Genomic DNA, 13,744 nt, shown 5'->3' with positions numbered 1-13,744 from the left:
GCCGGTCTGTGGGGCTGGAGAGAGAAATGGATGTCAGGTTAGAGCCAAGTGGGGCCCGGCCACATGTGGATAGGTCAGAGAAGCCGAGTGGAGTGCAGAGAGATTTATTATGCCATAATTTTTCCTTCAGTAGGGGAGATTTCCACAATGAAAAGCCAACATAAAGTGAGGAAATATACAGACAGAAATTAATTTGACATCTTGACAGTGGTGGAGATGGTATGTACATGTGAAGTGTGTGGCAGGTTTTGTGTGTGTGTGTGTGTGTGTGTGTGTGTGTGTGTGTGTGTGCTCAGTTTAGTCCTAATTAAAAGTTGCATTGAAGCTGGGCACGATGGCTCACGCCTGTAATCCTAGCTACTTAGGAGGCTGAGATGTGAGGATCAAGGTTCAAAGCCAGCTGTTGGAAGTCCATGAGACTCTTATCTCCAATTAATCACCAGAAAATGGGAAGTGGGGCTGTGGCTCAAAGGGTAGGGTGGTAGCCTTGAGCTCAGGGACAGCATCCAGGCCCAGAGTTCAAGCCCCATGGCCAAAAAAAAAAAAAAAAGATGCACTGATTACATTCTATAGGATGATTATCTGAGAGTGTAAAGAATGCCCCATCCTAACAGGCCCCAGGGATGTTGGGAAGCCAGCACAGACACAGGCACAGCCCTTCTTAGGGCACTGCAGGCGCCAGCCCCACTTGGTTATTCCCACGATCAAAGATGGCGTAGAACTGTCGAATGAAGACGTCCCCCAGAATCCACAGAGGCCCAGCTGGAGGCCCGATGTCAAGTCCTTGAAAGCCACTGCCACAGAAGTTCATTTCCTCCATGTAGTCCTGTGGTGACACACAAGTACATCAATGACAGGGAGCCAGGGGAAGAAGTGCCATTCAGTGGGGAGAAGTTGAAGCCCAGGGGCGGTCCTGAGGGGTGGGGGCAGTCCTGGGTGGCCTAGGAGCTGATGGATCCACCCTCTTGGCCGGTGGATCCTCCCTCCCACAGTGCACGCACACCCTTACTCCTCTTCCTCAGTGAGGTGTTGTGCACCTATGTTCTACAATCCTGAGCACTGTTCATGTGATACACAGCCCTACCATGCTGTCATTTACCAGAGGGAACCCTAATTTTACTGCAAGACTGGAAGAGCAAAAAGTTTTGCACTACAGTGGTTTACATTCTGTTTTCTTTAGTTTCTAGCAGAGTTCAGCTTAATTAAAAATTGTGTGTGTGTGTGTGTGTGTGTGTGTGTGTGTGTGTGTGTGTGTGTGTGTGTGTTCTGGTGTGGGTCTGGGCACTGTCCTTGAGCTTTTTAGCTAGTACTCTACCACTTAGGCCACAGCTCCACCTCTTGCTTTCTGCTGGTTAATTGGAGATTAAAGTCTCACAGGCTTTCCATTCTGGGCTGGCTTTGAACTGTGATCCTTAGATCTCAGTGTAGCTAGGATGACAGGCATGAGACACTGGTTTCTGACTCGGTTTAATTTTTATGAGAGAGGAATTGCTCTATGTCTGGCTAGTACTACTGTTTCCTTTCTTTCCTTCCCTCTTTCTTTCTCTTTTCTTTCTTTCTTTCTTTCTTTCTTTCTTTCTTTCTTTCTTTCTTTCCTTCCTTCTTTTTCCTTCCTTCCTTTCTTCCTTCCTTCCTTCCTTCCTTCCCCCTCTCTTTATCTGCCAGTCCTGGGGCTTGAACTCAGGCCTGCACACTGTCCTTGGACAATTTTTCTCAAGGTTAGTGCTCTGTCACTTGAGCCACAGTGCCTCTTCCAATTTTTTCTGTGTATATGGTACCAAGGACTCGAACCCAGGGCTTTGTGTATACTAGGCAAGCACTTTACCACTAGGCTACACTCCCAGCCCCAGTACTGGTCTTTTCTTGCTGGTGTTCTGGGAATTATTTGAGTGAGCTCATTTAGGTACAAAGCAGGAAGGCACCCATTATTCTGCAAACCGAGTGTAATCTCTCTCAATCCTATTTTTCAGTTTGTCAGAGACAGAGCCCACCCGGGCACTAGTGGTCTTTCCAACAACCATGTGACATGTGAGGTGGCTGAGGAGCGCAAGGGCTCAAGGAGCCTCCATGAGAAGGAGACACAACTCCAAAGATGCTGCAGCATCTCTGATGGTGTGCTGTGGCTTTCATTAAAACCTGCAGCATGGTCCACGCTGGCTGTGAGGAGGGGTGAGCATGAGCAAGGACTCTCCTAGGAGAAGGTGGGAGAATGTGAGACGCTGGCATGGTAATGGACATATAGACTCATGAACAAGGCTCAATTTCAACATCTGTAAAACCATACCAGGAAACTTCCTTAAATGACTCAACCAAGATTCCCAGGGGAATGCCCATGCTCAGTACCTGTGTCTCTTTCAGGAGGAAAACCACTCAGGCTACTTCCCCGCATGATGGGAGAAGGGCTCAGGGTGGGGGTGGGGGACACAGGCAAGTGTGGGCAGCTGTTGGAAAAGGGAAGTGGAGCCCACGTAGGGAGGGCCCTTTGACTGGCAGAATAAGGAAACAGCTCTTACTGGCAGGGTGTAGGCAGTTGGGCTGAGGGAATAGGTGACACCGTTGATGATGAAGGCGACATTGGGCATGACATTGAGGTTGCTACACTCCACAGCATACTGAAAAACACAACGTGGGGTCCTCTCAGAGGCTGCCATCTCTGGCTCCTGGTCACTCCCACCCAGGGGGCACTCACTTCTCCATCCACGAGTGTGGCCCCAATGGCCTCCTGCAGATGGGTGATCTCGTGGGAGGGGCCAGTGATGAGGGAGGTCCCTGTGTCCACGATGGCCTGGCAGCCCTCAGCACAGAACATCACGTTGTTTCCTACCTGGATTCTGGGGGCAGAGGGGTCACTGTCAACCAGCCTTCCCCGGGTCCCCTGCCACTCCTCACTTCTTGTGCTCCCTATCACCCTAGAACTCACTGAAGATGTTCTTTCACATCTCTTCTATACAGGACTATCTGTGAACTTTTTTTTAAAACTGAGACTCATAGTTAGAAATACACTTGTGTGTGTGTGTGTGTGTGTGTGTGTGTGTGTGTGTGTGTGTGTGTGTTCTGGGTCTGGGACTTGAACTCAGGGTACTGTCCCTGATCTGGTTTGCTCAAGGCTACCACTATACCACTGAACTACAGCTCCACTTCTAACTTTTCGGTGGGTAACTGGAGAGAAGAATCTCACAGACTTTCCATGCCCAGGCTGGCTTCCAACTATGGCTACCCTCTTGAGTAGCTAGGCCTCCAGGCACGAGCCAACCGTGTCCAGCTGCTTCTTTTTTTGGGGGGGGTAGGACAGAATTTCACTTTTTGCCTAGTTTGGGCTTGAATTTATAGTTTCTCCCCTTAGCATCCTGAATTGATAGAATTAAAAGCATGTGCCTCCACATCCAGCTTGTACTTGTTCTTAATACAAACATACACACACACACACACACACACACACACACATATTACAGTGTACCCTATTTTTATTGTATTCTATTTCACTAAAAAATAAAAAGTAGATCAGAACTGAGTCCCACTGGCTCAAGCTCATACTGCTAGCTGATCTAGAACATCAAGGTTCAAAGTCAGCCTGAGCACAATGTCCATAACCTATCATCTCTAATCAACCAGCTAAAGAATTGGGCCTGGTTCAGTGGTAGAGTGTCAGCTGTGAGCAGGAAAGTTGAGTGGGAGAGGGAGGCCCTTAGTTTTATAGATCAGGATCCCGAGTGATATCATAATCCTAGGCAGGAAAATTTCTAGTCTGAAAAGTTCTAAGATGACAGTGTGCAGTAGATCTTTGTAACATTTTGCCCTGAATGTCTTAGGAACTGACAGTTTAATTACTCCTCTTTGAATTCCTACAATGCCTAGTACGATACAAGACACATAAAAAACACCAAATTCCACTTTCCCCGGACGCTCCACCAAGATGCTGTGTTGATGTTAAGTCTTGATTTCACAGCCGTCTTTTCCTGAAACCCTGAGTCTCTCCAGATAGGCAGCACCTTGTTCTGACCACAGGGCCACTTTGGTGGCTCCTCTCTCAGGCCACTGAATGCTTCTGTGGTCATTGTAAGCACGTTTCATCTTCTGTCCATGCTTAAGGGGGACCAAGTTCAAGTCCAAGCCTCCCTTTCCTTTCCAGTCCCTGGGCCCTGTCTCTCTGCTCATTAGTGTTGATGGCCAGAGGACAGCAGGTTCAGGTAGGCATTGGCCATTGGCTGAAGCTCAGGTGTGACTCATGGACGGGAGAGGAAGCTTCCCCATTGCCTGGCTACACCTGCCCTCCCCCATCTCTGCTTACCTTCAACCCACACAGTGAGTACTCAGCGTCCACTCCTCGAGACCTGCAGCATCCCTCAGTCAGCGGAAGAGATACTCACCCATCCAGGGCAATCTGCCAGTAACCTTGCTTGGTGACTGGGATCCAATTCAGACTTCCAGAGAAATGGGAAGAGTCATAGCCTCCAAAAGTCAGCTCACTGCCACTGAAACCACCTGGTAGCTCACTGTGGGGGAGGGCAAGATGAGTTACTGAAGAAAAGCCACTGACAGCGCTGGGGAGCTTGGGCTAAGACATTGTGCTTCATGGCCTGGGTGCTGAGTCCATATACCTAGCTAGGCACAGATACCCACTTGGCCTTCGCCACCACCAACCAAGTTGATTAGCAGAAACTGCTCTGTTCAGAGAATTGTGAATGTCCCTTGCTTCTTAGACACAGCGGTGGCCCTGTAGAACCAAGGCCAGGGCCACACACTTTGTGAATTGAAACATTCCCTCAAAGATCTCTTTCCCCAAAGTAGCTGGCTCCCTGTGGCTGTGGTGGTATAGAGTTTCTGAGGCATCCACTCCTGGGTATCTATGCTCATGCGACTGTGCTATGACTTTACTAGGACTTAAATATTGCTTCAGTTTCACTAGCACTTGAGGTCTCAATTTTTTTCTGGCACCTACCAGGGAGTTGGCGGAAACAAGACATAAAATAGATTCATTTTCAGGAGGATCTGAAAACCATGGAACTCACCTGTACTGCAGGGGGGGTGGTAATGGGGGAGTGACTGGAACTTCTGTAGAAATTTTAGGTTGTGTGTGATGGGGGTGTGGATCTATGCTGGATAGCTTGCTTAGCACTCACCACCTCACAGGTGTTTATGTTTGTTGATGTTTTCTTTTTGAGGGGTCAGTCCTAGGGCTTGAACTCAGGGTTTGGCACTGTCCCCGAGTTTCTTTAGTGTAAGGCTAATACTCTACTACTTGAGCCACAACACCACTTATAGCTTTTTCTGAGTAGTTTTAGTAGCCTCTCCAATGAGAGAAGGGCCTCATGGACTTTTCTGCCTGGGCTGGCTTCAAACCACAATCCTTAAACCTTAGCCTCCTGAGTTGTTAGGATTACAGGCATGAGTCACCAGCTGGCAAGGTCATAGGTTTTATCAGTAGCACTGAAAAAACTGAGAAAAAGAGAAAAGAGGAGAGGAAAGGAGAGAAGAAGAGAGGAAAAAGAGGAGAAAGACAATAGAAGGAAAGAGGAAGAAGGAAGGAGGAGTAAGAGTAAGAGATGGGAGAGGAAGGAGAAGAGAAGAAGAAAGAGGAAGAAGAGGAGGAGGGGGAAGAGAATAGAAGAGGAAGAGGAGAAAAATGAGCAAGAGAGGAGGGGGAGGGAAGGGGGGAGGGAGAGAGAGTGGGGGAACTACCTTCTGGCCTCTGTGTAAGGAAATGAACCTAATCTTATTTAACTTTCATGTCCACTTAGCATTCATTTGGGGAAACTGAGGCCCAGGGAGACAATGTAGGAGGAAGGACCGCAACCTGGGCTAGTCTGACTGCAGTACTCTTGCCTGATCCACGTCTTCTCAAGCTGAGAGGGAGCAGGAGGCTCTTCGGGAGAAGGTAGTATTCCCACAACCCCTGGCTCCATCCACCCAGGCTTGGCTCAGCAGCATCCAGGCTGGGGTGACTCACAGCTTAAGAGAGGGAGCCAGGACCCTTCATGCAGAGGGAATGGGCAAGTGAGCTTACGCTGCAACAGGGAGCTCTCAGGCCAGGCCTAACTAGAAAGAAGGCAAGAAAGGCAGGCAATCACCTTCCTGTGCAGGGAGGAAGATGATGTCACTGGCCCAGGACTCCAAGGAAGGTACCTGAGGGATTGTCTTCGTGACCTTTCTGACTACAATGCATTGTTTAAAAATTTTTGTGGCAGGGCTGTGAGTTTGGCCTAGTGGTTAAAGTGCTTGTCTAGCATGCACGAAGACCTGGGCTCGATTCCTTGGTACCACATACATAGAAAAAAGCCAGAAGTGGTGCTGTGGCTCAAGTGGTAGAGCACCAGTCTTGAGAAAGTCCAAGGACAGTGCTCAGGCCCTGAGTTCAAGGCCCAGGACTGGCAAAAAAATTTTGTGGTAATGAATACATAACATAAAACTTAATATCTTAACCATTTTTGAGTATACAGTTCAGGAGTGTTTAGTATAGTCACACCATAAAGCTCATCTCCAAAATATTTTTCATTTGCAGAGCCAAGACTGTACCCATTAAAAATGAGGCCTCCTGGCGCCAGGACTTTGACCTAGTGGTAGAGTGCTTTTCTAGCATGCATGAAGATCCGGGTTCGATTTCTCGGTACCACATACATAGAAAAAAAATAGCCAGAAGTGGTGCTGAGGCTCAAGTGGTAGAGCTCTAGCCTTGAGAAAATCCAAGGACAGTGCTCAGGCCCTGAACTCAAGCCCAGGACTGGCAAAGAAATGAGGCCTCCCTTTCCTGACTTATCCAGCTCCGCCAATCCCCCATGTGCTTTTTATCTTCACGAATATGATGACTCTAGGCACCTCATGCAAGTGGAATTAAGGCTTTTCTTTCTTTCCTTTTATTTTTTGTGGGTCATAGGACTTGAATTCTGGGCCTGGGCATTGTCCCTGAGCTCTTCAGCTCAAAGCTACCACCCTATCCCTTGAGCCACAGCCCCACTTCTGGTTTTCTAGTGGTTAATTGGAGATAAGAGTCTCATGGACTTTAGTGCCAGGGCTGGCTTTGAACTGTGATCTGAGGATCTCATCCTTCTGAGTAGCTAGGATTACAGGCATGAGCCATGGCGCCCTGCTCATAGTGCTTTTCTTTCTATGAGGCTATTTCACTTAGTACAGTGCCCTCAAGTTTAATGCATGTTTTAGTGTCGCTCAGAATGTCCCTTCCTTTTCAAGACTGCATAATATTCCATTATATGGCTAAATTCCAGTTCCTCAAAACTCAAAGAGGTGAAATATTTTGTTCAAGTCCAGACAGCTGAGAGCAGGCCAGCCAAGAGATAAAGCCAGGTCTTTTGACAGCTAGGTATAGTACGACACAACTCCCAGTGGCCACTTGGTGGCCTTGACAGCCTTGACCTGGCTTACCCGGGGGGCTCGACAGCCCTTACCTGTTCATGTAGACAGAAAATATCGGCAAATCCAGTAGGTTCTGGGCCATCATGTTGTCAAACACTGGGGTCACCCCTCCAGCAGCCAAGGAGGGGTACCCCAGGCCCAGAATTCCATCAAACTCTGCGTTCACGAAGGTCTTGCCCGGCTCAGTGACACTTTCTCCAAACTGCTGAGCAGTCACAGTCAGCCCTTCCACCTGAGGGAGAGAGCCACAGAGAGCTGCACCGGGAGCTGGCAGAGTGCCCTACTTGATGAACTAGGCCATATTCTCACCCATCGAATTTCCTTATGTAATTAATAAATCAAAGTATAATATAGTACTATATTATAAATCATAGGTAGCCAAGCTTCCAAATCAAGAAACAAAACACTCTACCAATTACAGCTCCCTTCCTTAGAGTAACCACTCTGTCTTCTTCTCTATCCCTCTCCTTCCCATCCTTTATCATTTCCTCTGCATTCCTTAGTAATATTTTCAACATATGCTGGGTGACTGTGAAGGGATTTCTATATTTTATGATCGTTATGTTTTGTCTTTTTTTTTTTTTTTAAATTCTGGGCCAGGAGTTTGGCCTAGTGGTAGAGTGCTTGCCTAGCATGCACGAAGTCCCAGGTTTGATTCCTCCTTACCACATTACATAGAAAAAAGCCAGAAGTGGTGCTGTGGCTCAAGTGGTAGGGCTTTAGCCTTGAGAACGCCCAAGGACAGTGCTCAGGCCCTGAGTTCAAACCCCAGAACTGGCAAAAAAAAATTCTGTGCCAAAATTATACTGTTTAAATTACAAAAGTGAACTCAGAATTTGGCAGTGTTTTTCATCCACATTACCTTGGTGATTTTATTTTAATTATAGAGATGTTTTCTGTTATTATTTATTAAACTCAGAGCCTGGACACTGTCCTTGGGCTATCTCAAGACTAGCACTCTACTACTTGAGCAGCAGCACCGCTTCCAGCTTTTTCTGTGTATTTGGTACAGAGGAATTGAACCTAGGACTTCACGCACGCTAGTCAGGCACCCTATCACTAGGTTACACTCCCAACCCTATATACATGTTAAAAACAGCTTGTTAGGCGTTCAAACCCCAGTATTTTTACAGAGGTGACTTGAGTCAACAGATCAATATGAAAATATTTTATTTCTTTGTAAAACAATTATTTAATCTATAAGCATGATTTATCTAGATCTTTGAATTTCATTCAATAAGGGTAGAAGTGTACTTTTTGTTAAATTTTAGGTAGGTGGCATTTTTATAATATTGTGAGTGCCAGTAAAAACCCATTTTTCAATGCCTACAGAGAAATTTAAATGAGTTTTTTTGTGTTGACTTCATTTCCAGAAACTGTATTCCTAATACTTTGTCATTGAGAATTTTTTTGTTGGTTGTGGGACTTGAACTCTGGGCATGAGCATTGTCCCTGAGCTCTTCAGCTCAAGGCTACTATCCTACCCCTCGAGCCACAGCTCTATTTTTGTTTTTCTAGTGGTTAGTTGAAGATAAGAGTCTCACAGACTTTAGTACCTGGGCTGGCTTTGAACCACGACCCTCAGATCTCAGCCTCCCGAGTAGCTAGGATTACAGACATGAGCCACCATGCCCAGCCAAAAATAACTGTCATTGAGAATTGTGTCATTGCTCATAATGATAGCAGTACTTCTTTTCTTTCTAATTTTAATGACCTTGATTTCTTTTTTCTTGCCTTATTACATTGACTGGGACCATCGAAACATGTTGAATAGAGATAGCAAGAATGAGCATTCTTATCTCATTCTTGATCTCAAGACCACGTCTCTCAGTCTCTCAACAAGTCATCATTCTTTACTATGGGTTTCTTTGTAGGCATTCCTTCTTTTCTTCCTCTTTCCTCCCTCATCTTTCCTTTCTCTTCTCTTTCTCTTCTCTCTTCCTTTTCCTTCCCTCCCCTCCTCTCTTGATGGGGTTTTTAATTCGGGGTTTATTTTATTTATTTATTTATTTTTATCAGTCATGGAGCTTGAACTCAGGGCCTGGGCACTGTCTTGGACACTTTTTGCTCAAGGCTAGCACTCTGCCACTTAAGCCACAGTGCCACAGCGCCACTTCCAGTTTTTCTGTGTATGTGGTACCTAGGAATCAAACCCAGGGCTTCATGCATGTGAGGTGAGCACTACCACTAGGCTATGCTCCAGGCCCCTACATTCAGGTTTTAAATTCAGCTCTTGCTGGGCAAGCATTCACTCACAGAGACTTGGTCCATTCCCATGATGCCAGTCAAGCTCCCGGTCCCGTAGTGGATGGAGAAGGAGGTCCCCACTTCGCTGTACGTGTTGGACTGGGAAGGGTGGAACACGGGGTGTGTCTCTGAAAAGTGAGGATGCAGCTCACTCCTCCATCCCTGCCCAGCTCCCAGCATGAAGTTGGGGCCCTGGAAGACCTGCCATGGCCCTCCCTAGTGACTATATGTTTGCCTCTAGCCATAGGTGTGGCCTAATTAGGGACCAAATAGTTGTCCCTGGGCAAACCTGATTGTGGCTATGACTTCCTGGGGCACACCAAGATAAGTGCCATTTATCAGGTACCAGCAAGGTCCTAGCCAGTAGTGTGGGTGACATTCTAGCCTTCAAAGAAACTTAGGGGTAAACAATTCCACTGTAGGAAATCACCCCCATCTCTGTCCAACCTTGGGGACACCTGGCTTCAGGGTTTCAGAGAATCTCTGCCTGGGGAGATTTGTCCTGAGACATCTTTGACTGAGATATCTTTGTTTATGGCTTCTTTTGCCAGTTTCTCATAAGCACCTACCCCCCTGTGCTACCTCTGACTAAATGGACATGCCCCAGCCACTGTGCCCCACCAGCCCTGCCTCTGCCAGAGCCAGGCCACCAAGCCTCTTGGAAGCAGGCATATGGGCTCCATCAGAACCCAAGCCACCAACCTTTCCACAGCAGTCACCCAGATGGAACTTTCCCCCATGTTCCTTTGTGTGCTCAGGAGGAAATGAGTCACTAAGTTAAAGATTTCTCTTTTCAATGGCTAAGTTTTTCTCTAGTAAATTCTAAACCTGTGAAAGTTGTTATCTTGAGCGGGAGCTGTGTTTTAGCTCCCTTCCTGGTCTCACCTTGTTTCTGTGATAAGCTGTTCTGGAAAGCGAGGCGGGGGGGGGGGGGGGGGGGCGGGGAGGGGCAGTGTAACAGGGCTGACCATGCCCTCTGCTCCTGGAGTCCCAGGCCCTGCCTCCAGGGTTGGCCATTTCCACAGGGATTCCTGCCCCCCACTTACTGCAGGCTGGACTGGTGCAGTACACAGAGGGGACCCAGAGATTGGAGGAGCCGGTATCAAAGATGACAGTGAAGTTTTGCGGTGGGGAGCCAATGGAGATAGTGCCAAAATACTCCATCTGCAAGGGGGAGAGGAGAGGGCAGGGGTGAGGCAGGGTGGGAAGGCTCACGGGGTGGGGGTGGTGGGTGTCAAAGGAAGAGTGCTTGGGACCAGCGCCTAGTGGACTGTAGACCAGAACTCACAGAGTGTAGGAATGGCCAGGCTGGGAAATAAAAGATAAGGAGCAACCAGGCACTAGTGGTTCGTGCCTGGAACCCTAGCTACTCAGGAGGCTGGGTCAAAGCCAGTCTGGGCAGTCAAGTCTTATCTCCAATTATCCAGTGAAAAACTGAATGCAGGTGTGGCTCAAGGGTAGAGTACCAGCCTCGAGTGAAAAAGCTAAAAGGACAGTTTCCAAGGCCCCGAGTTCAACCCCCAGTACTGGCACAAAAACAAAACAAAACCCAACAAACCAGAGGAAAGGCTGTGAGGGGGGAAATCACGACTCGGTTTGATTTTATGCCTGTTCCCCTGGCTCGCACAATACTACAAGCAAGGCAGGAATTCCTCCATTTCACGGAGCCCAGGATGGGGCTGGGAGGAGTCAAGCATTCAGCTTAAGGACATAACTAAGAAGTTGCAGTAGAGAAAATCAGGGTTCTTCCTTGGGGGGTTCTCCTCCCACAGAGAGCTGGGGCATGCTGGAGCCGGATGACACCACTCGTAGGGACCCAGAGGGCCAGTCCATACGATCATCCAAGGCAAGCATGGTCTAAGGCTGGGCCTTCCTCCCTCCTCCCTGCACCCCTATCCCAGGGAGCCTCACATCCAAATAGTTGACCAGGGGCTCATTGACACTCTGGCCCAGGGTGCAGGATTCCGTGAACTGGATCATGTCCAAGTTCTGGGACTTCCAGAACTCTGACAGCTGTCCCTTGGCCCGCAGCTTCTTCCGAAGGGACTGGCGCCTGGTGAGGGGCACCCTGAAGACAAAAATGCTTGTGAAGAGGGACGCAACTCTGCTACCTTCTGTTCCCCTCCCCTCTTTCCACCAGGAGGGAAGCGGGGGCAGATCTGTGAGTTAGGGCAGAGGGAGGAGCAGATATCCCATCTCTCCCCAGCTAGCCAGCCTCCTTTCTGCCCCAGATGCTCAGTCTCTGCAGGAATGTTTCTGTGCTGAGCAGGGGCTTTGCGATCCAGAGAACAGGGCTTGTGAGACAGCTCACAAAGGGCTGAGTTCAAGGGTGAGAGAAGCCCTTGGGAAAGTACTAAAGATTCCACAGCACCACGGCAGTCCTCTGCTCCTGAGCAGCAGGGGGCTGCGAGGGACTCCTGGACTGGGTGCCCATGTCCGTTGGAGGTAGAGGCAGAGGGTTGGCTGAGTGTGCATTGGAGATTAAGACCTTACACAAGGAGGCCATTGGGGAACATTTTGCTGTGGATCCCACCGTTTTCTTCTCTTCGTTCCCCTATCAGCTTTCCTCTCCTGGGGTAGCCCTAAGCTGGACTGAGTGCTGGGCACAGGGCCTCACCTGTAAAGGGCTCCTTGAACCTGTCCCAGCTCCAGTATTACCAGAACCAGCAGCAACAGGAACGCTTTCATGGTAGCTGGACCAGCAGCTTCCTCTCACTGTGTGTCGCTGTGTGTCTTGTTCCCTCCTTTTTCCTCTTGTCCAGGGCAGGGGAACTAACTTCTCCCTTATGGCAATTCTTCCTTATGGGCAGGCTCTGCCCTGCCCAGTCTGAGGACTCAAAGATAAGACCTGGCGTCACTAGCTGTCGCAGCAACCGAGAAAAAACAATAAACCAACACCAGACTGTGGAATGAGGTTTGGGGCACCAGGGCCTGAAGTCTTCCTCAAGCTTCAGGTGTCCTGGGTCCATTTTTACAAGGTATTTATTGAAAAGGCTACAGGGGTGTACGTGCAGAAAAAGTAATGTCACAGTAACCTTGAAGTCACAAGCATCCATCGTGTGATATACTCAAGTAATAACTTTTTTTTTTTATCTTAAGAAGCAGGTGCAAGCAGCAGGTGACCTACAACTAACAGATTTCTGTCGATCCCTAAATTCCCAGAAAGTTAGGTGTGGAATTAGCCTACACCTAGGATAGGAATCTGAGGTCCTTCAAGCCTGGACACATAGACCATTTTAGGAGATTCTCAGCATTCCAAGAGTTCAAGGCAGAGGCATTCCACTCTCTCAATTCTTCCATGTCTCCAGCTTGGCTTCTGGGGACTCCCAAAAGTAGCCATAATCAGAGCAAATAGAAGGTGGGGCCAGATACTCCTCCACCCCTTTTTCCTTCCCTTTTGCTAGGGGAGTATGGGTCTGGGGTGAGAATTTGGGGGTCGAGTAGCCCTCTGAAAGCTGGCCTAGACTTGCTTTTCCCAGTTCCTTTGACACCTTACCTGGGCTCTAATAAATGCATTGTTAATTGGCTGAGAGCCTAATGGGTCCTTAGACCCACCTTATTGAACTGGTACTCCATGAATGGTTGGCTGAAGACCCCAAGGGGACAAAAACGGACATGTCATGCATGGTAGGATTATAACTCAAAATATAAATTGGCCTTTTACCTCTGTGTTTCTTCTGCCCTGGTTCAGAGTGGCAGGCCACTTTCCCCTGTCTACTTCGTAGCAGTAGCCTATCGTCCCCACAAGCCCTGAAAGAGAAGACTTGGTGATAGATTTGCAGCCTTCCACACCTGGATGGATGGGTCTGGGTTGGTGATGTGTGTATGTACAGAGGGTCAGGGTATGGGGGCACTGGGCCTTGGCAAGAGGGAAGCCCTGGTCACTGGTGATCATATTTCCTCATGATCCTGGAGCCTGAAAGCCCAAGGTTGTCTCTGAGGCCCCTCTCTTTGATTATAGTTGGTCCTGGTCTCTCTGGGTCTCCAAGATCTTTCTTGTGTACCTGTGTCCTAATTTCTTCTTCCTGTAAGATCACCAGTCATGCTACATTGACTGCTGACTTCATTTAGCTTCAATACCGCCCTAAAGACCCTAACTCTAAATATGCTCACACTCATTCTGAGGTAC

The 13,744-nt window shown here is 48.3% G+C and overlaps 1 protein-coding gene across 1 annotated transcript; it reads right to left on the bottom strand.

Annotated features, from left to right (window-relative positions):
- Window positions 1–661: 661 nt before the first annotated feature.
- Window positions 662–13,345, bottom strand: Ctse (cathepsin E). The gene is made up of 10 exons (XM_090339931.1): window positions 13,280–13,345; window positions 12,233–12,442; window positions 11,527–11,683; window positions 10,662–10,779; window positions 9,625–9,743; window positions 7,401–7,600; window positions 4,368–4,493; window positions 2,690–2,831; window positions 2,514–2,612; window positions 662–826 (listed from the first exon to the last, which is right to left on the bottom strand). The coding sequence occupies exons 2-10, from the start codon at window positions 12,301–12,303 to the stop codon at window positions 662–664; spliced, it is 1,197 nt and encodes a 398-aa protein (XP_090196057.1). The 5' UTR covers window positions 12,304–12,442; window positions 13,280–13,345.
- Window positions 13,346–13,744: the final 399 nt, after the last annotated feature.

Source organism: Megascapheus bottae, chromosome 10 (genome assembly GCF_031878675.1).
Source record: "Megascapheus bottae isolate mThoBot1 chromosome 10, mThoBot2.hap1, whole genome shotgun sequence".
Taxonomy (NCBI): domain Eukaryota; kingdom Metazoa; phylum Chordata; class Mammalia; order Rodentia; family Geomyidae; genus Megascapheus; species Megascapheus bottae.
The sequence above is the reverse complement of the archived record's forward strand: the minus strand, read 5'-3'. Positions and strand labels throughout refer to the sequence as shown.